The following is a 23,937-nucleotide window of genomic DNA, read 5'->3' on the forward strand; positions in this document are numbered from 1 at the left end:
TATTTTGGCCAGCAACCATGTCAGTGAGACTCAACTGTGTCTGCCAATGGATGCATCAGGCGACGGGAGTAAAACATGTCAGTCTCCATGGTGACAGGCCTTATGGTCTGCATGCTGATATCTGCTCACGTTTGGTGTAGTGACAGAGCACAGAAATCTGACACTTACATTTAATCTCAATTAAGTTATATTCTGTATTTTGTTGGTTTTATTGTGTCACTTTGCTTCCAGTTTATCCATTTGCTTTCTGCTTCCACTTGGGCTTGTTTTGTTTGCTGTTAGTTTTCAGGATTCATGTCTGTGTCTCTTTCCTTCCATTAATTTAGGTATATCATAAATCTCACCTATGTTTGACTGTCTCCACCACCACCTGTGTCTTGTTTTGCAATCTCTCTCTCTCTCTCTCTCTCTCTCACACACACACACACACACACACACACCGCAGTGATTTTGTTATATGTATACCTGTTCAAATGCCTGTTATGCCAAATATCTAATGCATTTAGACATGTAGATTTGGACAAAAACTGCTGAAGTTCAAACTGAGAAAGGTGATCTAAATAAATGGTAAATGGCCTGTATTTATAGCGCTTTTCTAGTCCCTAAGGACCCCAAAGCGCTTTACACATCCAGTCATCCACCCATTCACACACGCATTCACACACTGGTGATGGCAAGCTACATTGTAGCCACAGCCACCCTGGGTCGCACTGACAGAGGCGAGGCTGCCGGACACTGGCGCCACCGGGCCCTCTGACCACCACCAGTAGGCAACGTGTGAAGTGTCTTGCCCAAGGACACAACGACCGAGACTGTCCAAGCCGGGGCTCGAACCGGCAACCTTCCGATTACTCGTGAGCCACGATCTAAGTAACTTTGAATGTGGCGTTTTGATGCCAGACAGACTGGTCTGAGTATTTCAGAAACTGCTGATATACTGGGATTTTCATGCACAGTCATCTCCGGGGTTTACAAACGAAAAAATATCGAGCAAGCGGCAGCTCTCTGGGTGAAAATGGTTTGTTGTTGAGGTCAGAGGTCAGAAGGAATGGACATATTGCTTTGAGCTGAAAGGAAAGCAACAGTTTCTTGAGTAACCACTTCTTGCAACCAAGGTATGCAGAAGAGTATCTCTAAACACATCAAACCTTGAAGCAACAGCTGGCGACTACACCAATGATACAGTTAAAGTTAGGATACAGTTTGCACCTCTGACAATAGAAAATTGCAAAAAACATTGCCTGGTCCCATGAGTCTCAGTTTCTGCTACAACATTTAGATGGTAGAGTCATAATTTAGGTAGAGCAACACGAACGCATCATCGATCCTGCCTTGTATCAACAGTAAAGGCTGGTAGAGGTGATGTTGTGATGGTGTGGGGGATATTTTCTTGGCAGACTTTGAATCTCTTATCAACTGAGCAAACCATTCTGACCAGCTTGGAAAGAAAGTTGGACTTTGAGTTTTATGAAGTTTTTCGTGAAACTCAAAGAAATCCAGTTGCTTTCGATTCCAAGCTCCTCGGAGTACCATGACCTGAATGACTGAGAACCTACACAGACATATCTACTTGAGTAATGTTGCTGACCCTGTCCGTCTCTTTACGACCCCAGTGCACCCATTTTATGATGGCTGCTTCCAGCACAATGATGATTTGTGTCAAAAATATTTCTCATACATATCAGTGATTTCCATCCATCCATCCATCCATTCGCTTCCGCTTATCCTTTTTCAGGGTCGCGGGGGCGCTGGAGCCTATCCCAGCTGTCATAGGGCGAGAGGCGGGGTACACCCTGGACAGGTCGCCAGTCTGTCGCAGGGCCAACACACAGGGACAGACAACCATTCGCACTAACATTCATTCGCACATTCACACCTAGTGACAATTTGGATTATCCGATTAACCTATCCCCACAAGCTGCATGTCTTTGGACAGTGGGAGGAAGCCGGAGTACCCGGAGGGAACCCACGCAAACACGGGGAGAACATGCAAACTCCTCAGTGATTTCACTGTACTTAAATGGCGTACACAGTCACAAGATCCCAGTCCAATAGAGGACCTTTGGGAAATGGTGTAATGGGACAACACATTTGCTGCAACTTTGTGATGCTATAATGGCAATATGGACCAACAAAGCAAAAAGGGCGTCCAACCCCCCTTTCTATAAACATGACTATGTGTAAAAGATGTGAGTGAATGCAAATCTCATTGCATATACTACTGTGGTTGACACATGAAGCCTGAATTCATACATTCATACACTAAGGGGATCCAGTTTTTTGGTTTCACTGGCATGCATTGGGTCTATTTTTATGTACCTTGGACGTTTTACTCACCTAGAATGATTTAAAATGTATTGAAAAGTGAGACAATCAGTTGCAATGTACTAAGGTAATTCTGATACACAGAAAACAGACTTACAAATGTGCTAATCTATAATGTGTAAAAAGCTTGCCTTGAAATGCATGCCGATCATCACTTTAAGACATGAAAGGTCAGCTGGTTTTGAAAATGTCAATAAATTCAAAGCGTCTTCAAGTGCACCTGCTAAAACTATCAAAAACTGTGATTAAACTGGCCCTCATGGGGAGGAGAAAAGACCAAGGATTAGCTCTGCTGTAGAGGATAGTTTCATTAGAGTTATGGATAAGTTCATTAGAGTTCCTGGCCTCAGACATTGGCAATCGATTGTACCTCAGATTAGAGCTCGAAGCATTTAAGTGGCAGACATCTTGAGTTTTTGTGAGACACAAAAGGAAATATTCTGCATCTGTGTTTCCATTATTTACCACAGTTGGGAAGGTATAATGAAGTGGGAGCTTTCGCACCTTTCTGCTACACGTAAATGCAAAATATGAACTTGGGACCGGTGTGGTTAAACAATGAACCAACAATGAACCAAATACATCACACACACACACACACACACACACACACACACACACACACACACACACACACACACACACACACATTTAATATAGACACTATGATAGTTCCAGATATGTCTGGTAGGAGGTTTACTGTAAGCAAGCAACTTTATTTTATAACACTAGCCAACACACTGTGTTTTAGTACAGCCTCACTACATTTTCTACCACCAAGAACTACTAGGGGTATTGTAGGCTGTGTTAATACTGCATGTGTCTGTTCTCTGTCAACTTTCCTCATAAAAATGAAAGTGGTGCTAAAACATAATAACAGTAATAAGCTTAATATGTCAAAGAGATTTGACTCAGGGCACAGGTGGGCAGGCCCGCATTAATCTTGTTCAAAGGGCAACTCCCTCATAAATCCTCGTCTCTTTCGAATGATGTTTTCTGTGAGACCAATGGCAGGCAGAGACGGATATTTCTTTTTCTATCTGTCCTCCTGTGTCATAGAACAGTGGGTGAGAGAGGCAGAGACCCAGCTATCCACTCAATAGCAATGTTAAATCAAAAGAAAAGGGCTTCTGCCTTTTGGGTGACTGGTGATGCCGAGCTCCCATCATGGAGTAGCAGTAATGAAGCATTTTCACTGAGGCTGTGGCAGCGTCAGGGGGTGGTGGAGCCCCCAGGATTGCATTAAGACTCTCTGTTCCCTGTCACACTTGGAACACTATTTACCATCCCAAGTGACTGGAGGTGGAAAAGGAAAGCTTAATGCAGAAGTGGATTATTATTTTTTTCTACTTCTGTGTCTTAACAAACAGCAGGAACACTAAATGACTCAGTGAGAGAGCTTTCAATTATGACTATGACTTGATGTTAAATTACCAAAAGGAATTTTATTGACGGTGCACATCATCAGTTATCTACAATGTGTCAATTTTTGCAGGGTTGTTAACACTATTCCATTAAGAGCGATTCTGCTTACAGGGCTTATCATCTTGTTTAATCAAGCTGCACTGTGCGCTCCTCATCAGAGGATATTAGCTGGATTGATAACCATCTGTAATGAACAGCATCATTAGAGTGCATGTTTGTGGGGGTGTTTGTGTGTGAGAAACAAGTGGCAACCTTCAGAACTGAAAAAATGAAGCCAAGTACTAAAAACTGCAGTTCCTCAAAAAGCCACTTAACGATGGGTCCAAAGGCAAATCCCACAGTTTCCATGTTTAAGACCAAATTTTACAACAGAAATAGTTTAAAACTTGGCGATTTGTTGATTGGTTGTTTTTTATTTTTGGTTCTCAATTTTGATTTTAATATTTTTGTTGTCCCAGTTTTTTCTTTTGTTTCATTTGTATTATTTGTTATCTAAATGTTTTTGCTTTCATCTCCCTGCTTTATCTTGGTAAATACCTATCTTAATGTGCCTCTTGTGCTTTTACTTTATTTTCCTCTGATTGTTTTCACTTGCTCTTAATTGTTTCCTGCTGTGTTCTGCCCTCATCTGTGTCCTGTTCTGTAATTAGTGTTTCCATAGTTGTCATGTGGCTGTGTGAGGCAGACAGGTTTAGGGCCCAAAATGCACGACTCTCAAGTAGGACTAAACCCAAAGACAGCTTTATTGCAGAATTTAAAGATTTACATAACTAAGCTAGTAAGGCACTAGGAATCTAAACTGGGGAAATACGACACAGGCACACAAGGGATGGGGGAGATCACTACTGTCCTCTACTGCCAGAAAGAGGCTCAGACAATATACACAAGAGGGAATCAGGGCAGAGAGGAAACACCTTGGGAACACAGCTGGACATAATCTAACTGACGAGACAAGGGAACCAAAACTGAACATGATGCACACAGAACAAGTGACTATCAGATTAAAACAGAAAGTACATGAAACACACTGTAACACTGACTAAACACAGAGAGAGAGGGAGAGACCAGGTAGACACACAAAGACATGGGGGAAAATAAACATGGAGACATGACTGACTTCACAGGGGGACACATATAACTAACACAGGAAACTAGACACAAGAGGATGGGGAACACAGACAAGGAATGGTAACAGAAACCTGAAGGCTAGATATCAAACTAAGACCTGGGGATACAAACAGCAGAGTGAATACAAAAAACTGGAACATAATAACTTCATAAACCCAAAGTCAGTCATTAGTCCTACTCAAAACATTTACCTTATTCTGTCAATGTGTTACTACTCTGGGCTTTTTTGTTGCTATGCCTTACACTTGACTTTTCTGTCTGAAACTTGACAAGGACCAATAAGGAAGTATCTGTCTGCACAAGCCCATAGCCCATTCAGTCTGTGTGTTACCAATCAAATTTGAAATGATATTTTACTTTGGGCAATATTTACATTTTCTTTCTCAAAATAACAAAAAAGAAGTTAAATAAATAAATGTTGACAATAAAGAATTAAATTCAATGGGAAGAACGTAAATTATTGACTGAAAAACTGTAGGCTGAACCTTAAGACACTGCATATTTTAAATAGCAAAGATTTTTCTGACTAGATGTCATCAAAACAAACATGCTCAACTAAATTGTAACATTTTAAGATGTGTAGTTTATTGAATATTCACTTTGTTGGTTTATAATAATCCATTCCATTTATAATTCTTAGAGCTTTCGTGTGTAGCATATACAGTGGAGTAGTGTTGGTGTTGCATAAGTTGAACCATACTTCCACAGAGTAGATCACATATGGAACAGAGCTTGCTATTTGGAAGCTATGAAATATATGAAACATGAAATCACACAAGGCCAGTACATTAGATCTCTGTAATATCTCAAAATGATGACGGCTGTCATTCATTTACTTGCATAGTCATTGGATAGGCCATAAAATATTATCCTAAATATCCTATTCAAGACGTAAATCATTCTCATGCTAGAGTCAATTACAGATGATGCAAAAACAGCATAACTCATGTCATGCTCTGATACTTGCACCATATTAGTGTCTCTTTTCATCAGAGCTAAACAAATACAGTGTGATATGGAGCGAAAGTAGGCTGGTGATCTGATAGAAAGAGGCACTTTTTTTTCCTGTTTTGAAAGTGACTGCAAGTTGAAACGTGTGAGCAAAATCCCAGTATCGATTCCAGTAACAACCTAATCTCAAGTCAGAAAACCCATTAACATGAACCTCCGGCAAACCAATGCATCTCCATTAGGCTCCTTCTATTGTGGTGTGCCGCAACAAATTCATTCATTTGAACTCCCTACTGCACAGCCAAGCTCATGACTCAAGACATGGTGCTGACAATATCACTGTAACCAACACACACTTTTTTTTTCAACTTGGGGAGTAAAACATCATTATGTTTCCAAATGATTAAGCCTGTGGACAGGTGATGGAGTGGAACAGAAATACTATTGTATGCTATATCATAAAATAATACCCTGAAAATAAATCAAATCTAATCAAAACAAAATACGTAATGCACAAACAGTTTTCTTGCCAAACATGAGCAACAGTGGAAAGTATTAGGACACATGATGCTAACCAACTAACAAGCACGGTCTACTTACTATTTGAGAATGTAAATGAATGAATGTTTCGGGGCTTGGGGCTCCCGTGTTTTTCAGGATTCTTCGGTGTATGAGCTACAGTTATGCATGTATGAGAACACTGGGGGCAGTGAGCGGAGTATTCAGGTTTGTAGTGCTAAATGTTGCTCGCAGGACTACATAAGCCCTGAAGGAAAAACAAGATTCAGTCAGTCAGTGGCACTGGCAACTTTTTTACAATGAAGTAAAGCGAGTGGCAGCATATACCAGTGCAAATGGCCTGTATTTGTATAGCACTTTTCTAGTCCCTAAGGACCCCAAGGCGCTTTAAATATCCAGTCATCCACCCATTCACACACACTGGTTATGGCAAGCTACATTGTAGCCACAGCAACCCTGGGGCACACTGACAGAGGCGAGGCTGCCGGCTGGCGCCACCAGGGCCCTCTGACCACCACCAGTAGGCAACGGGTGAAGTGTCTTGCCCAAGGACACAATGACCGAGACTGTCCAAGCCGGGGCTCGAACCGGAAACCTTCCGATTACAAGGCGAACTCCCAACTCTTGAGCTACGATCGCCCAAGTGCAGACCTGGAATAAATCAAAACAGTGGATCAATAAAATAATTAAAGCGTTTTGGGGTTTTTTTGTTGTTTTTTTACACAGTATATAAATACAGGGTGGGCCGTTTATATGGATACACCGTAATAACATGGGAATGGTTGGTGATATTAAAGTCCTGTTTGTGGCACATTAGTATATGTGAGGGGGCAAACTCCTCAAGATGGGTGGTGACCATGGTGGCCATTTAGAAGTCGGCCATCTTGGATACAACTTTTGTTTTTTCAATAGGAAGAGGGCCATGTGACACATCAAACTTATTGGAAATGTCACAAGAAAAACAATGGTGTGCTCGGTTTCAACGTAACTTTCCCATGTTATTACGGTGTATCCATATAAATGGCCCACCCTGTAGACTATAAATATTTAGTTGTTCTGGCACAATCTCACCTAGATGAATATGAATATGGTCAGACCTTAATCTGGTTACATAGGATCCTTATAACTGTCATGCAATTGTGCATCTTCTTAAAACACAGACGTATTTGATTGCCTGTAACAAACCTGATCTCCTTCAAACGCCCACATACATACTAACACTAGCAAGCTCTGCCAGGTATCTTGCCTTGCCTCTGCTCTTGGAGTTGCAATGCTTTCTCACACATAACAATTTGCTGTTATGAGGTTTTTATAAGACCACAGATGATAACGTTTCCTCTTTGTTGAGACTGGTAAAATGTTCTGATACAATGTATCATTTTAAAATGAAGGAAAATTTCCAAATTTGCAGATGTTTTTACATTTCTCTAACTATGCATTAAATGTGATTTATGGAAATGCCCAGTAACTTTTGTTTAAGAAGAAAAAAAGTACTATAGTGGCAGAAAGCTGCAGACATTGTCTTTGTTTATATTTGGTATTTAATTACTATTACAGTGTACTGTGTGTCCCCATGTGTCTCTAAAGTGACAGTTTGATAAGATGTGTCTAAGCAGCTTGGCATACATTAGCATATCCAGCAACTCGTCACCAACCTTTCACTCTCAACTGGATGCGATTCAAGCTGAAGCGTTACATCCTGTGAGACTCTGGGCCAACAGTGGAGGAGTGAGACAGCCTCTCCCCACATACTACTTCACAACATTTTTTTTTCCAGCTAGGTTGAAATAAACATTTATTATTCACAGGCAAAGTCAGTGTCATTTCACTTTCTCCGTATGAGAGCTGAAGTCTCAACTAATGTGCATTTCACAAAGCCATCACCTAAAAGTGTAATGATTACCCCACATTAGCATAAATTATCCCAGGCAAGGTCAATAGTTATTTATTTTCTTTGATGGAGTTAAGAATAGAGGACGCCGGCTGCTGTGAAAAGCCTTCTGAGGCATGTTTGTGATTTGTGATTTGGGGCTTTATAAATAAAACTGGCCTTACTTCCCTCTAGGAGTCAGCGGCTGTTGTGAGACCCTAGGGATTTATTTCCCCCAACTGAGTCGTTTGATCGGATTTGGAGGATAGAAGGCGCAACGCTGCGGAAGCAATGTGAAGGTTGTTCGAAGATCATGTGCATTCAGTTTTGCTTCCATCTGTATCTCATCTGCTGGTGGGGGATCAGAAATGCTCAAGGCAAATCTGAAAGGAGCTGATCCACATATTACCAAGTCTGGCTGGCATTTCAACTGGGAAAGGACTTACTCAGTTCTTAGGATGAGGTAAAGATCACTGCATTTACATGAAATTAGGAATGTGATCCCTCAGTGCTTTTGACATCAGGATGGCTGTTTGTTTGTTTAATCTCAAACCTCTGCAAATAAATTATTCTAGGATTAAAAAATGTTCTAAAAAAACACCTTTCAGTTATAAAGTTTCATATCAAACATAATTGTAGAAGTTCTTACTTCTACTTTAAAATAAGGAAAATACAACCTCAGATAAACAACTTATTACAAAATGTTATTAAGTATTTAACAAAAACTGAACCAACGTGCAGAAAAAAAGTACAACCTTACTGCTTCCTTATGAGACGAGGATACGTATCAGCTAAATCCATCAGCCATCATGCTACAGGACTTTGGTAAAAAGCAAAGGAGCAGATCTACAACAGAATGGCTGAGAAAGAAAAGAATCAAAGCGCTGGAATGGCCCAGTCAACAACCAGCCGTTAACCTGACTGAAGTGAAGCAACGTTACAAAGAAGAGTGGGCCACAATTCCTCCATATCAAATAGAGACACTGATAAAATCAGAAAACAATTACTTCAAGTTATTGCTGCTAAAGGTGATTCTACAAGCTGGGTCATGGGATGTGCTTACTTTTCCCCTCACGCTGCTGCTGCGTTTAGGCTTAGTTTGTTAATGTTTCACTCATCTGAGGTTGAATTTTACTAATTTCAGAAGGGTGAGATGACCAGATGTTTTTATTTTTTATCTTCTTATTCCTGATACATAAAACCTTTAAACTAAAAAGGAACTTTTTCCACATGACTGTACATTAGTTAAGTCACTTAACTATTAATCGAGCTAAAGTGACTCTTCTCTATAAAAAACAAAAAAACAAAAAATCACATTGTTTTAGTTTTGTCTATTTGTTTGATGACTATTCATGATAGCAACCATGTCTGTACATCTCAAAATACATCTAGGTCAAATGTTTCTCATCTATCTGTTGTTGCATTGATTTGCTGAAAATACACTGATATCTCTGTTACTTATTTAGCAGGATACAGATGCACTTTCTACACCCATTCAAGTTTTTTAAAGTGCTTGCTTTTTGCAGCCTTCCTGTTTGTTCAGCAAAACAAGTATGAGTTTAGAGAGTCAGAGTAGCTAAGTGCTGCAGAGAACAAAATCCAGGTAATTTTTAAACAAGTGGTGCTTGTGTCAAAATGACAGATGGCGTGATTTGAGCTTAGAATCAATCTCACCTGATGGCTAAGCAGCAAACAGCACTGATGTCTGCCAGAGAACTGGCTTCACTGAGAACAAAACCAGGTGATTCAGCTGAAGATGAAACTGAAACAAATTCTTGTTTCTGCAATCGGCGTACAAAGCCACATATTTTGCATTTTAATCCATCTTTGTGACATTTCAGTAAATATAAGTGTGTGCTTCTTAAGTCAATACAGAAAGCCAATTTTGCATTAGTACATAAATTTTAATAGTAGCATATGTCTTTACAAAAGGAGCATTGTGTATGTGGTTTACAACATTTCTAAATATTTCTACATCAACACTTTATTAAAAATAACAGGCTTGAAAAGTCCTCTTATAGTAATTGAGTGTCTAAATTTTACTTTACATAGTACAATACATACAGTAAGCCAGTTTTTTCTTTCTAGTGTATGAACATTTGAACAGTTATGGTGTTTACAAGACTGGATTATATACTGGTAATGTCTAAATCCCAGGAAAACATGACTTACTTGTCTGAGCAAAGAGCTATCAACCCTCTAAGGCCTTGATTATACTTTCAACGTGGGTCCACTTGGGTCCAAATGATGTCAAATTTTTCAGCAGACAGTGAGGTTGAGGATTCATGTGGCTATCCACATGCCTGCCATGTTTTGTGACCCACACAGACTAATTTGGAGACTTTACATTACAATACACCAACTACGCACGCGCCCCAGGCGGCAAACTTCAGATAAGTATAACAAGAATGACTATTCGGCTGTACTGTCTCCAGCTGTCTGTGTTCATATCCACAAAGGAGTATAATCAAGGCTTATGGAAAACAGTCAGTTTATCATACTAAAAAAATAGAACAGTTGACAGATAAAACAACTTGCCGACTTTAGTAGGCCCATATTTGTATAATTTTCCATTGCAGCTTGTAAGGGACATTTAACCAAAGCACAAACATCAATTAGCAGATCAAAGCCTACTAGCTACATTTTCAGTGTAAGTGCAGTGCATCGTATGGTATGTTTCATGTGAAAACCAATTTGTATCTTTGGGTCTTAAGGTAAAGTTACTGTAACCCCTTTAGGACAAGAACTACTTGCCACTGAAAAGCTGGCACTACCATCCACACTAACACAGAACAAATGACCTCCAGTGGTGAAAATTTTAAAGGACAACTATATATGAGATTTCATACATAGCTGAACATATTTATAACAAGGTTTACCACAGTTCTGCTTAGTGTTACATCATTTCGGGATACATACATTTACTGTTTTTACAGTACAACTGTAATATCAGAAACTTCCACCTTCTGCTGCTGGGTGATGAAATACATCGCTTATAGGTGAAAAAGCAACTATGGAAAAGGTTGAGCAGGGGAAAAAAGCTGTGTGTGTTTAATTTGATTTGTGCTTCTAATTACATTTTGTTCACATCTATCTAGTCCTATCTAAGCAGACTATGACAATATGATTAGATTTTGTAATAGCCACTTTTACTGAAGGAATTTGACATTAAGGGCATGACGACAACAAGTCATTACTCCTAACTCACTATTATGAGAATCTGGTCAGCGCACTAACCAGATGCCTTTCTCACACATAAAGGATAATATGAGATGGTCAAGTTCAGATGCATTCTCACAAATGGAAATACCCAGTTTATTTTGGGTAAGGAGAGTTCTCAGGATAGAGCATGCAAAAAGCAGACAAATCATGCCCACTCACTCGCTGTGAATTCACAGGTCAGTTAGCTCCTCTATTCTCAGAGGTGCTATACATCAAGCTCTTGTGAGAGTGTACTGGGGAACTGGCTGGTTTTGATCTGACTCTGCTGGACATCTGCACATGCACTTCCATGGGGTGATGTCTAGAAAAATTACTTTTGTGTAATTGACATGCCACTGCTGTAACAGTCAATTTAAGTGTCTTTAATGAATGCAGTTTCCTGTTCTTTCACCTTAGAAAGACACCAAATACACTAATGATCATTATAACCATATGTTCCGTTTCATCAGCATATAGGAGAATCTCAGTGCTGCTTATCTTGCAGATATTTTAACACTTTCTAAATATTTTAACAAGCACCATCTCTGTTCAGTGGCATAATTAAGCTGCTTTGTCCTAAATTGCTTAGCAACTATCTGGTGGTTGTTTCAGATGGCCCAGTTCAACCTGAATCTTAAGCCCCATTTAATCTCCATCCTCCCTCCTACATAATAAGTGAGTGTCGTATGAGCAGAAACACGAAAACAAACTTAAGCTAAAAAAAAATCCTTTTGATTAATGGTTGAGAGCAAAGATTTCTTTCTGTTTTTAACTAAAGAGTTGCTGTGCACATAACCTTATTCTCAAGTTCTCAAGCTGTAGCATTCAAAAGTGCTTGTTGCTGATAAATGCTGCCAAATTTCAGTCTTTCCCCTCAACGAAGAAGTATAGCAGTGTATATGTCACTGTCAAGTATCGCTACTTTTACACCCTCAGGTCCGTCCCTCCCCTTCCCTGCCAAAAAGTGTGAGGGATAAAAAGAAAGACAGCGAGAGACACAGAGAGCGAGAGATTGTCTACAAAGCCTCCTTCGGGGGTCCGGAGACTGAGAAAAAGCAGGATGTGTGAGTGTGCGGGTTGTCTTTGTCAGCATGTGTTCATCAGAAAGTGCAGGCATAGACAACGCCCACCACCACAATGTTTCCAATAGTGGCGATGATGGCAATCCAGAGCCAGATGGCATCAGCTGGACATGGACTGCGGCTCATCCTGCTGGCCTTGTACCGAAGCGGCTGAGGCAGCGGCATGGACGCTGGCCGAGGAGTTAAAGAGCGAGTGCTCGCCGCTGTAGTCATCATTGGGCGAGGAGTCCATGAAGGCTCCTGTCATTACAGGGATCTAGGAAGGGAGAAGGGAAAGTGAGGAGAGAGTACAAAATAAGTTTTGCACTCAAGGAAGATGCAGAGAAAATTATTTTCACATTACAAGATTGTAGGTATATTCTTACATTTCATGCAGAAAAGAAGTCTGAAATTAAATCTAAACTCCCAAATAAAAACTGAATAAAAAAGGTCACAAATTCATAAACCATTTAAAAATAAGTTTTTCAGACGGATTTTGGTTGTTCATTTGACAACATAAACAATCATCTTTTTTGCTTTTAGGAATAAACTGTTGCTTTTAGTATATCAAGGTATGGACGAAACCTTTTGTGAAAATGTAAATATAAAATGGAATAAAACTAAAAATGTTGATGTAAAGGTGCAATTACTGGCTTTGAATAATAAAGTTATTTTAAGTGGTCTGTACTGTTATATTTTGCCTGTGTTTCTACTGTAAAACACAATATTTTGGTATAAATTCACCAATAGGAATCAGTGTGAAAATTACTTGATTTCATAACAATCATTATTATTTTTATTGTTAACGTTCCTGAAAATCTGTCATTAAAAATTCACCAACACACTAACCTCACAACTTTCGACATGTCTTAGAAGGTCAAGAAAATTAGCCAATCAGAATTGACCATGAATTATCCCTGTCTCCCTTTAGCAGTTGCACAAAATCTGTCTGAAAAATGATGGTAGACAAATGTCCCGTTAGGGCCTCCTCTTCCAAAGAGTTCGTATTAACTGCACTGACATTATCGCTTCAGACCTTTTTCAGAAAGTTAAAAATTTATTTAATTTATTACCGAGTTCCCAGCATTGCCTGTAGTCTCTCATCTAATTCAACTGAATATTAATGTTTTTAAGTGACTTTGTCTTTGATGAAAGAATATAATGTGACATAGACAAAACACAAATCCCCACACACATGATGCAGCACATCAAACCTCCAAGACAAATATGCCCTTTCCCTCCAAACCCAGCATGCCAGATTGTAAGGTAATTGGTTAAGTTTCCTAAACAGGCATGGAGTGTCCTTTTAGTTTCAGATACTGCTGGATAAGTTTTTAAAAACACAGCATGTGTGTATGCTTGATAAATATGAAAATTAGATTTCAAACATGACAACTGAAAATGACTCATTGCTTAGGAGTCCGAGTCCTATAAATGTTGACGCTCTGGCTATAGCAACGTGCATGATTGAGAAATGCATGACAGACCATTATATTGTCTGACTGGAGAACTAACTCTGCAGAGGATGGTGGGGGGGGGGGGGGGAAGCAGCAAAAAAACAAAACAAAAAAACATTCTAAAAATACCTCGGAGGCATGTTGAGTGCTCGCTTACACAGACGTTATCTCTTGCTCATTTGCTTACCTTCACTCTCTCTCTCCCGAACACGGGGTAATGCACAAAGACGTTAACACACACACACACACACACTTTCCCTCGCACAAGGGAAAAACACTGTTTAGAAAGCATTCTGCCGCTCTCCATTCATTGGCCCCTGGTGGTGAATAATGACATGACACATCCTGTAAAGCGCCTGCTGTTCACATGAGCATGATGGGGATAGACAGGCATGCATGAGGTCCAGCAACCTGTGTTTTCTGCCCTCCATTCTGTCACTGTAAGTGCTGACTCATCCCACTGTGGCATCTCAAATCAACCTTATCCATTTTAACGTTTCTTTTTATATTAAAAGTTCGCACGAACAACATGTAATGCAAATCAGAATCAGTGGGAGCCTGTGAAGTAGGAACGTCAGGCACGAACGTCAAGGAAGGTGGTAGAGAAGCAGACTATGCAGACATTTCAGGTTTCCAGAGGTGAGCAATTTATTTGCAGTGAACTTAATTTAATGTATAACTTAACAAAACTTCCCCCAAATCAATTCAATTAACAAAACATAACATGGATCTGGTGACACAGCTCTCTCTCCTGCATCTGGTAGAGACTGGCTTTAAATAGGGCCATCAATTTCCCTCCAATTGCCCAGCCAGTACCACTCACTCAACTGAGGGATCTAAAACTCTACCCAGATTATCTAAAAAACACAAAACCTCTACACACTTCTAACATGCACATTTACACAACTAAATGGCAGTATTAACGAAAGGAAAAACATTCAACAAATCACTTTAAACCTTAACACAAACAAAAGGAAGCATCTCTATGGAAAAAGAAACCCCTTATGACTGAAAAGACAAACAAAGTAAGTATGAACAAATGACTTAATTTGTAACATAAAATATAAAAAAAACATGTAACTGAGTATTTAGCTTAATTTGCAGAATGTTTGATTTGCCGGCAACAAAACGCTTACACAAACAAACCCGGGATAGTGAGTGAAGCAATGTTACTTAACAAATAGCAAATACATAGAAACAGAATAATGTGTACAATGTGCCCACACGCCCACACACAGAGCATTGCAACTGCTCCTCCACTTTGTCACACTCCCCCCCCCCTTAAGGCACTCACTCCTCCATGGAACGGGACAGAAAATCAGCCACCACATTCCTGTGCCCTGGTCTATACTGGATCCTGAAGCGAAATGGCTGTAGGGACAGATACCATCTAGTGATTCTGGCATTAGAGTCTTTCATTCTGTTCATCCATTGTAATGCACGATGGTCAGTTTCCAAAACAAACTCATCACCCATTAGATAGTACTTTAATGTATCCAGAGCCCATTTTATTGCCAGTGCCTCTTTCTCAATATTGGAATATTTCCCTAGGAAAGAGCTTATGGTTTATATGCACCACTGGTCGTTTATCCTCACCCTGCAGCAACACTGCTCCAAGTCCTTCTCCGGAAGAGTCCATCTCTTTAGCAGCGGCCATCTCTTTAGCAGCGGCCATCTCTTTAGCAGGCATCTAGCTCGTGCCTTACTAGTGAGAAGTGGAGCAAGATGTAATGCCCAATCCTCGTGTGGCCACTGGTACCCGCTTGCAATCCTCTCAAAAGTTGTTAGGTAATGCTCAATGTCTTCGTCCTCGTGATAAGGCTGCATTTTAGGCCCTTTCCAAGCTGGTGGTCTTGTTAAGGAGGCAGACTGAGTTGCTGTTGCGGCCTCCATGACGTTAGATTGTAGCTGAGGCATTGCTGGATGCTCCGCAGTAGGCCTCAAACGCGTCTCTGTATCTGCTGTTGCACCTTCTAATAACAGCTGGTGCTCTCGACGTTCTGATTGCACTTCCTGCTGGAGCTGAGTGAACTGGTGCTGAATTTTCCGCCAGCGATCTTCCTGCTGCTGCTTCTCCAGTTCCCATTGGGCCTCTCTGTCACTTTGTTGCCTCATAAAACCACGCAGGAGGTTTGAAAGTTCAGCAAGGTTATGCAGTTCAGTACCTTGCTCTTGCTCTGCTTCCTCTAGCTGATTGAACACTGGAGGCTCCTCACTTGCAGAGTCCATTGGCACTTGGTGCTTTTTTGGTCTGGCCCCTTTCTGCATTGCTGCTACCTACTGGCCTGGAGCCACTGCTGCCACCATTTGTGAAGTAGTCAGGCACAAACATCAAGGAAGGTGGTAGAGAAGCAGACTATGCAGACATTTCAGGTTTCCAGAGGTGAGCAATTTATTTACAGTGAACTTAATTTAATGTATAACTTAACAAACCTGCCCACAATTCAATTAACATAACATAGATCTGGTGACACAGCTCTCCTCTCTCCTGCATCTGGTAGAGACTGGCTTTAAATAGGGCCATCAATTTCCCTCCAATTGCCCAGCCAGTACCACTCACTCAACTGAGGGATCTAAAACTCTACACTACGCCACACTACACAAGGCCGCACCTAAAAATGTCATACTATATATCTAACCATGTCTCTAAAACAAACCTACAATTGCAACACAACTGACAGTAATGACATTTGCATGCACAGTGATCTGTGTGAATTGTCTTTCAAATACTGTCCCACAGGTTTATTTGTTTACCTTATACCTTTACAAGCCAACTCCAACCTTTCTCCTCAAAAAGTGACTGATTTGATTATTTCACTCTAATCTCTAGACACTACCTTAATTGTAACCTTATCCTGCATTCAGAGCTCCATCTCCATCTTGCCTAATTTAACGTTCAATCAGACAATAACTGATGCGTGCCACGCTGTCTGCATTCTTTACCTTTATGTTTTATTTATTGGTGACTCATTAGCAAGCTGTCTGGATCAGTGGGTATTCATACTAATAAAGTGAAGTGGATAATGGAAGCGTGTGAAATACTAGTTCAGTAATACGTCTTAATATAAATATTTGATCCCCTAGGTTTGGCCCTCTTGTTCAGATGATAAGTGGGACTGCTTCTATAACTACTTCAAGTCCACAATTACTCTGTGGCTCATTCATATGAGAGTAGAGCATCAAGCAGTTAAAAACTAATGGATCACTGGAAATTAGAACCTTCAACGTCACATGCATCCCATAGCGTTTGAACATTTAGGCAGGAAATGGAGGCCGTCCCCTAAGAATTACTGCTAGGATAAAGCTCTAGTACTGACTAAAGTTTCCTGATATTTGGAAACATTCATCTCCTCAACATAACAGTGAACAAGTGGCTAAATGGCTTCAATAACCACATTCAGCCACTTTCAGACCAGCTTGGTACCAAATTGAAACCTTACAAATGACCTCAGCACTCAAGAGTATCCCACTGGGAAAGGTGAAAAGAGTCTAATTTCTCTGGTTGTTTTGTAACTTGTGGATATTTGTGTTTCAACCACAAAGTAAACAGAGTAAAAAAAAAAAAAAGGATGATTTTCAAAAAAAGCTATTACTTGTGTAATTACTGTAATATTTTCTCTATACTCTTGAAGGCCTTGTGGTATAAGACGTTGTCTTGATACAATTATGACTGTATAAAATCAGCCACCGGATGGGTATGTTCATAGCATTGTGGTTGATATATCCCATCGTAAATGGTCACGTGTTTAATAAATCAATTGTTTTATGCACAGTACTTTTTTGTAGCTGACAAAAGCAGTGGACTAGGAAAGCTAACTTCTTCCACTAAAGGCCTTACTCAGCATTGTTGGAGTAAAATGCAGTCATTAGGAGAGATTGTCTGTTTGTTATTTGCAAGTAATCAGATTTGTCTGTTAAGATTTTCCAACCTACTTGTTATGGTTGCTTTAAAAAAAAAAAAAAGACCTCCTTGTCCTCCTAGTCTAAGAAATGAAGTTGATTTGGAAATGCCTTAAACTTGGAATTTGTAATATTACTTTCTACCACAGCTGATATCACATTTCATTTTTTTGTAATGCAATGCTATAAAACATTACTAAATTCAATAATCACTTTACAGATAGTGTGTTTTTTGTAATCTATCATTACTTGTATTTCAAAAGTTTGGCAGTTATCTGCATGATGGTTGGATACATGAAAAAAAAATCTAACTTGTATTTTTTTTACCATGCACACTTATGAATATCATTTTCATTTTCATTCTACCTTAAAGTCTAATCAATGAAGCACTCTTTGCCCTGGTTTCCAACTATGGAACAGTAAAATAAAGATACTGTGTGTCCTCATTTGGATAGAGATTTATGTTGGTGTGCAAGACTACAGCCTAAGGTTTAGGTTTTAATTGGTAGTTATGTGACATTGCACCCCAGGCCAATGTTGTAGAGTAATGCAAAAGTAATATAACAAGTAGTGTAACAAATTACTTTCTCCTGGGAATAAACAAGTAACATAATGCGTTACTTTTTGCAAAATTGATGCAAAAAAAAAAGCCTGATTTTACAGAAGTCTATTAGAAATTGACTTCTCACTTGATTTATGACCTCAGTAAACAGATTCCTGTTAAGGTTATGGCTTATGGCATACTTTATGGCTATCCTACCAGAATCATACTCTGTTTCCCCCTCTGTGATAATGTCTGTTTTCAAAAATTTCAAATACGAGGTCTGAAAATGAGAGACCACAAAATATAATTTCATATGGCTACATTTTCAGACATGCATGTATCAAATTCATGGAGTAGGGAACTTGACTTTCCGATGATTCACTTCCTTGAGTCAGCTAAACAAATACATTTGCCTGACATCTGTGCCTCCTGGATACATTTACACGCTTTCCCAATTTCCAGTAGCTATCGAAAAGTGCAAATAGCTTCTTTCCTTCAATTCAAAGGACCAGCTGTGCAGATAATACATATGATAGTGTAGTATTTTGTGTAATGTTGTGCAGATGTTTATCCTTTATTTGAACACGAAGGGCTAGGATTCAGAAGCTATGGAATAGAAGAAGAGAGAAAATGAAGTGGTTAAAATTAAAGCTATTGAGAGTGGGGTCTGGATTATTCAAAGCCAACACGCCCTTGTTTTGGAAAAGACATGCAGTCACTAAATTTTTCAAGTGTAACTTTCCATCCTTGGAGTGGCATGGAATTAGTTTACGCCACTCAAATGGGTTTGTTGCAGGCACCTCAGGAAAAAAATACTCACACATTTGCACATATATACATATATCAGTACAGGAGTGTGGATAACAAACCAAAAACTATGAACAAGCATATATAAAAAATAAATTTGAGAAAAAAAAAACTGTAAAAATGCAACTTACTGTTCATCTTTAACCAATTGAATCTGTGTTTTTTTTTTGTTTTTTTATTATATTAAATGAAATCAACACACACACACAAACTACAACAGTAAAAAGTTGGGACACAACTTCACTCCAATAACAGCGGAGAAATTGCCTAACTTGCATATTTCACACCTTCTTGGCTTTGAGTGATGGCTACACCTGTGCAACACACCATGCAGCAAAACTACAATCTACAGCAGATGATACAGTGAAAATGTACAATTCCACCTGCTCAGCTCTCACAGCTTTGATTTATTCGTCCCAGCTGTTCCTAGAGCTGTGTCCTCCTACATGGATGATCACAGTAATTGTGAAATAGAATGGACTGTAATTGCCTCCTGGGGGATAAACCACCAGTAAGTGTTGAACTGAAATGGTTTTTATTCCAGATAAGAAAAGCCCAAACAAATGTCTCTGAAGAGTGGAGAAACCAACACATATACCTAACCACAAAAGCACTCACGCATGACCATTAAAACAAAATCAGATAGAACTAGGTGGTTCTCAGCATTAATCCACTGGTGAAGTGGAAATAAATGTAGTCAAACTTTTCCTTTCATCCAACCATTTACTTCCACTTATCCAATACAGGAATACGGGGGGCTGAAGCCTTTCCCAGTTGTCACAAAGCAGGGGGCAGTATATACCCTGGACAGCTTGTCAATCTAATATTAGTGCAAACAATTCAGAAGCACTAATTAAAAAACATGTCTATGAACTGTGGGGGAGGCTGGGGTACCCAGGACCTTCTTGCAATGAAGCAACAGTGCCCCTCCTGTACTGATGTTTATTTATCCCAAATTTTGAGTCACTTGAATTGAACACGATGCTTTACATTGCAGTAAAAATGACTAAAACATTATTTAATACCTGAATTTTAGCCAAAATAGCTGAAATGTTGGTAAAAGGTTTTTTTTTAAATTAACATAATTTTGTTGAAATTGAAATTGAAATTTTGTTGAAATTGGGCTCTTACAATTTGGAATTGCATCAACTATGAAATCCAAATACACCTTTTTTTTCCTATTTGACCTTTTGACCTCTCCTGTGACCTTAAATTTGACCTTACAATTTGCAGCAAATCTATGGCTACATCCACACGTACATGGGTATTTTTGTAAACAGAGATTTTCCATTTCTGTTTTGAAAGAAAAAAAAAAAATCCCATCCACACGTGCAGTTTTTCGTCCACATGTAAACGCAACAAACAAAGTCAAATGCTGTTAAGAGAATGCCAAAGCAACAGGTGGCAATATGATCCTAACCGTTTAGAAATGTTGGCCAATCAGAAGTCTAGAAGCCTGGGAGGAAAAGCATAAACAAATTCATCTCACGTAAACAATAACGTGGCGCACAGCGTGACGTCAAAAAAGGCGCACACCTTTGACGTTGTGTGACTGAATCTCTATTTTCCTCGTCCACATGTAAACGCATGTGCAAAGTAAAGGTAGACTGAAATATCCCACAAATAATATATTTGTTTATTTTCTTCACAATGTGATGCTGAAAAGGCATATAGAACTTGCACAGGTGAAATATAATCCTTATATTTCTTGCAGTGGTGTCCTACATTGTTAGATAATAAAAAAGTTTGGTTCTGGAGACATCCAAAAAGATGTAATAATACTGTGAGTAAATGATGAAGTCACACCTAGACAGAACATTTTGACCTGGCCCACCAGGCTGGGGCTCTAAATAAATTCAGTACAGGGCTGTGAACAGAGTCATGCCACACTTAATAATAATAGTAGTAATATGTTTTACATTCAGTACTTCTTTATCATTTTTATTTGTTTTATTATATTTTTATTCTTATTTAATGAAACAAGATGAAAAATTACTATATATATGGACAGACAGTTTATGATGAATAAAATGCATCTAAAAAAAGTGGACATGGGTCCATAAAGTAAATACATTTAAAAATAAATAAATAAAAAATAAAAGATAAAGATAGCCAGTTCTTTTTCATCACATGAAAGTCAATAAGAAGCAGCACATTTTATCTCAGAAGCAGAAATTTTTCTGAAAAACTGTTGACCGGTGTAGTGACGCTAGACTGAAATCACACTCAATACTTGCACTCTTGAAGAAAAAAAACACACAAAAAAACAAGGAGTACTTTAGAGAACAAACAGGCACAGAAGTGGAGCCCTGCTGCGTTCAGAATTGACTTTGTGCTTGCAAAGTCAAGCACAATCAATGAAAACACAAAGTTGTTGATTTTCTCAGTCGTCACAGCCATCTTGGCTTTGGTTTCAACATTTTCACAATTAAGTTATTTTGTTGCTTGAAGACAAACACTCTTCTGCTTTGAAATCATGATTTAGTTAAACATGTCCACGGAGAATATCACACACCATCGAAAGGCAGAAAGATCTTTTTTTTTTCTACTGAAGGGTGTTCTTATTTATTTATTTATTTTTACAATGTCCAAAATTGATGTCCAAAACCCAAACCTCCTATAATACATTTTTAATAAACTGTTTATTTGAAGGAGTATAACTAAATATTTATCAGAATGTCAGCATGATTTCAAACAGTTATTTTAGTTACTAAAATATGATTTTTATTGAAAGTGACATTTATTTCTTCAGAATTATTTATTGCTGGTTCACCCATGTGCAAAGACATTAGGATGTCAATCAACCACACCCCAAAATAGTTGCTGAACGCATGTCTAATCATTAAGTTACAGTGAAACCACCTTTGTGGTGAGATGACCTAAAACTGTACATAAGCATAAGACATGTATTACTACACTTAAATCTAATCCTGTCTAATCAGTGCTCTTCTCAGAGAAGTGAAACAGGTGGAACAGTGAGATCATCCAGCAACAGATACTAAATGTAACTGCTCACAGATGTGACTTGCTCTAAAAGGCTGGCGGGTTTCTCACATCGCCACCCTGCTGCTTTCATTAGCAATGAATATGGGCAGCAGTAAAGAGTCTACTGAGAGAACGAATTTTACACTCAGAATCCCACAGTACCAGTGATGATGACAGGCTACAATATCTGCACAACATCAAAATGTATATATAGGTACATCATTTGTTGGATAGACACAGCAGACTGAGTGATTCTGGACACAGCCCTACTAAAAATCAGCTTGTTAGCAATGTAATTGTTAGCATATTGGCATGCTGATGTTAGCGTTTATCTGAAACACTGCTGTGCCTAAATACTCTCTCTCAGAGCTCATAACACAGCTGTGGACTGTCATTCTTGTTGATGTATTTCAGATTTATAGCTTAAATCTACTGAACCCCTAAAAATGAAGAAGTTCTTTTTATGTAGGTCCAAACTTTGTTGGAAACAGACCAAATTTTTTGTCATTTTCTCTCTGTACACCACCTCTGTGGATTTGAAATCAAATAATAAATGTTAACTCTAGTAATTAAAGTTATTTTATGCATATTACCCCATTTTCAGAGGCCTAATGACTAATGGGTAATTTCATGGCCAGTTGAAGCATTTTTCCATGTTGTTTCACGACAAATGAAGCAGATATAACATCTGAAGAAAACCGTAGAAGTTACCAAATGAACAATCTTTTACTTTCTTTAGCAGAAGGAAAGCACTGATAGCTCAGCCACTTCCAAATCCCCGAAAGACCACAGTAGACATATAGAGGGTGGGATGACAGAATTATTTCTATGGTAAAAACAGCTTTGCAACGTCTACACTGACCTGGTTACAACACTCTCAAGCAGGCAGATGTATTATTGTTAAAGTCAACAATGACGAGATTCGTGAGTTCGTGAAAGCACCAGATTGCAGACAAATAGCCTGCAAAGAGCCAGCACAGATCTCATAGAAAGAAACCTTTGGGCAATATTAAAATGTATTACATTGAATACATTGAGTATTACATTACATTTCAATTTCAGCATATTTTTTTGTTTCCTTATGTGACAACAAAAAGTTGCAGATTCTGGAGGCGTGCTTTGCAGAACTATATTGACTTTGGGCTTTGGTAACATTAGCTCTCTACAGATGAAACTGAATTACAGTACTAATCAGGGAAGTAAATAAATATACCACTCTGACCACTCTTCTCTATAGGGCTGTAGGCACCAAGAAAAAACTTTGAATTTAGCATATTCCTTAGTAAACTGTAGCAGATTGAGGTAGTCATACCATAAATCTTAAGGGTTTTTAAAAGGTTTCTTCACCAGCACGGTAGTGTTAAACCCCTTTGGTTCCTACTGGTCAGATTTACACCTCTGCTTTCATTGATTTTCCCTGTCTCAGCAGCCCAGCAGCATTTTTTAATAAATCTTATAACTCAATAGAACAAGTGTAGCCCAAGTGATCCTCACTTGACGCCTCGATCAATCTGTCAGGTCAGTGGAAATTCAGCAGGACTGAAGAAAGTTTAATATACTTCTTAGATATTATAAATGATCAGCGTTCCTGGTTTTGTGTCTGACCTCGACTTTATACCTTTCTTTTCCCCCATTATTGCTACTCACAATGCATTAAAAGTAGGACGGCTAAAGAAAAAGGCCACATTTATTTGAAACACAATATCTGTAATAATGCATGTTCACATCTGGGGGTAATTACTCAGTGTCTGCTACTCGCACATT

The 23,937-nt window shown here is 39.0% G+C and overlaps 1 protein-coding gene across 1 annotated transcript in view; it reads right to left on the reverse strand.

Annotated features, from left to right (window-relative positions):
* Window positions 1-10,078: 10,078 nt before the first annotated feature.
* Window positions 10,079-23,937, reverse strand: part of LOC120739982 (uncharacterized protein C14orf132-like) — a 32,144-nt gene continuing 18,285 nt past the window's right edge. The window contains 2 exon segments of the mRNA XM_040042022.1: window positions 10,079-12,603; window positions 12,605-12,757. Of these exon segments, the coding sequence (XP_039897956.1) occupies window positions 12,520-12,603; window positions 12,605-12,757 (237 nt within the window). The 3' untranslated portion in view covers window positions 10,079-12,519.

Source organism: Simochromis diagramma, unplaced genomic scaffold (genome assembly GCF_900408965.1).
Source record: "Simochromis diagramma unplaced genomic scaffold, fSimDia1.1 OVJJ01000304.1, whole genome shotgun sequence".
NCBI classification, from domain to species: domain Eukaryota; kingdom Metazoa; phylum Chordata; class Actinopteri; order Cichliformes; family Cichlidae; genus Simochromis; species Simochromis diagramma.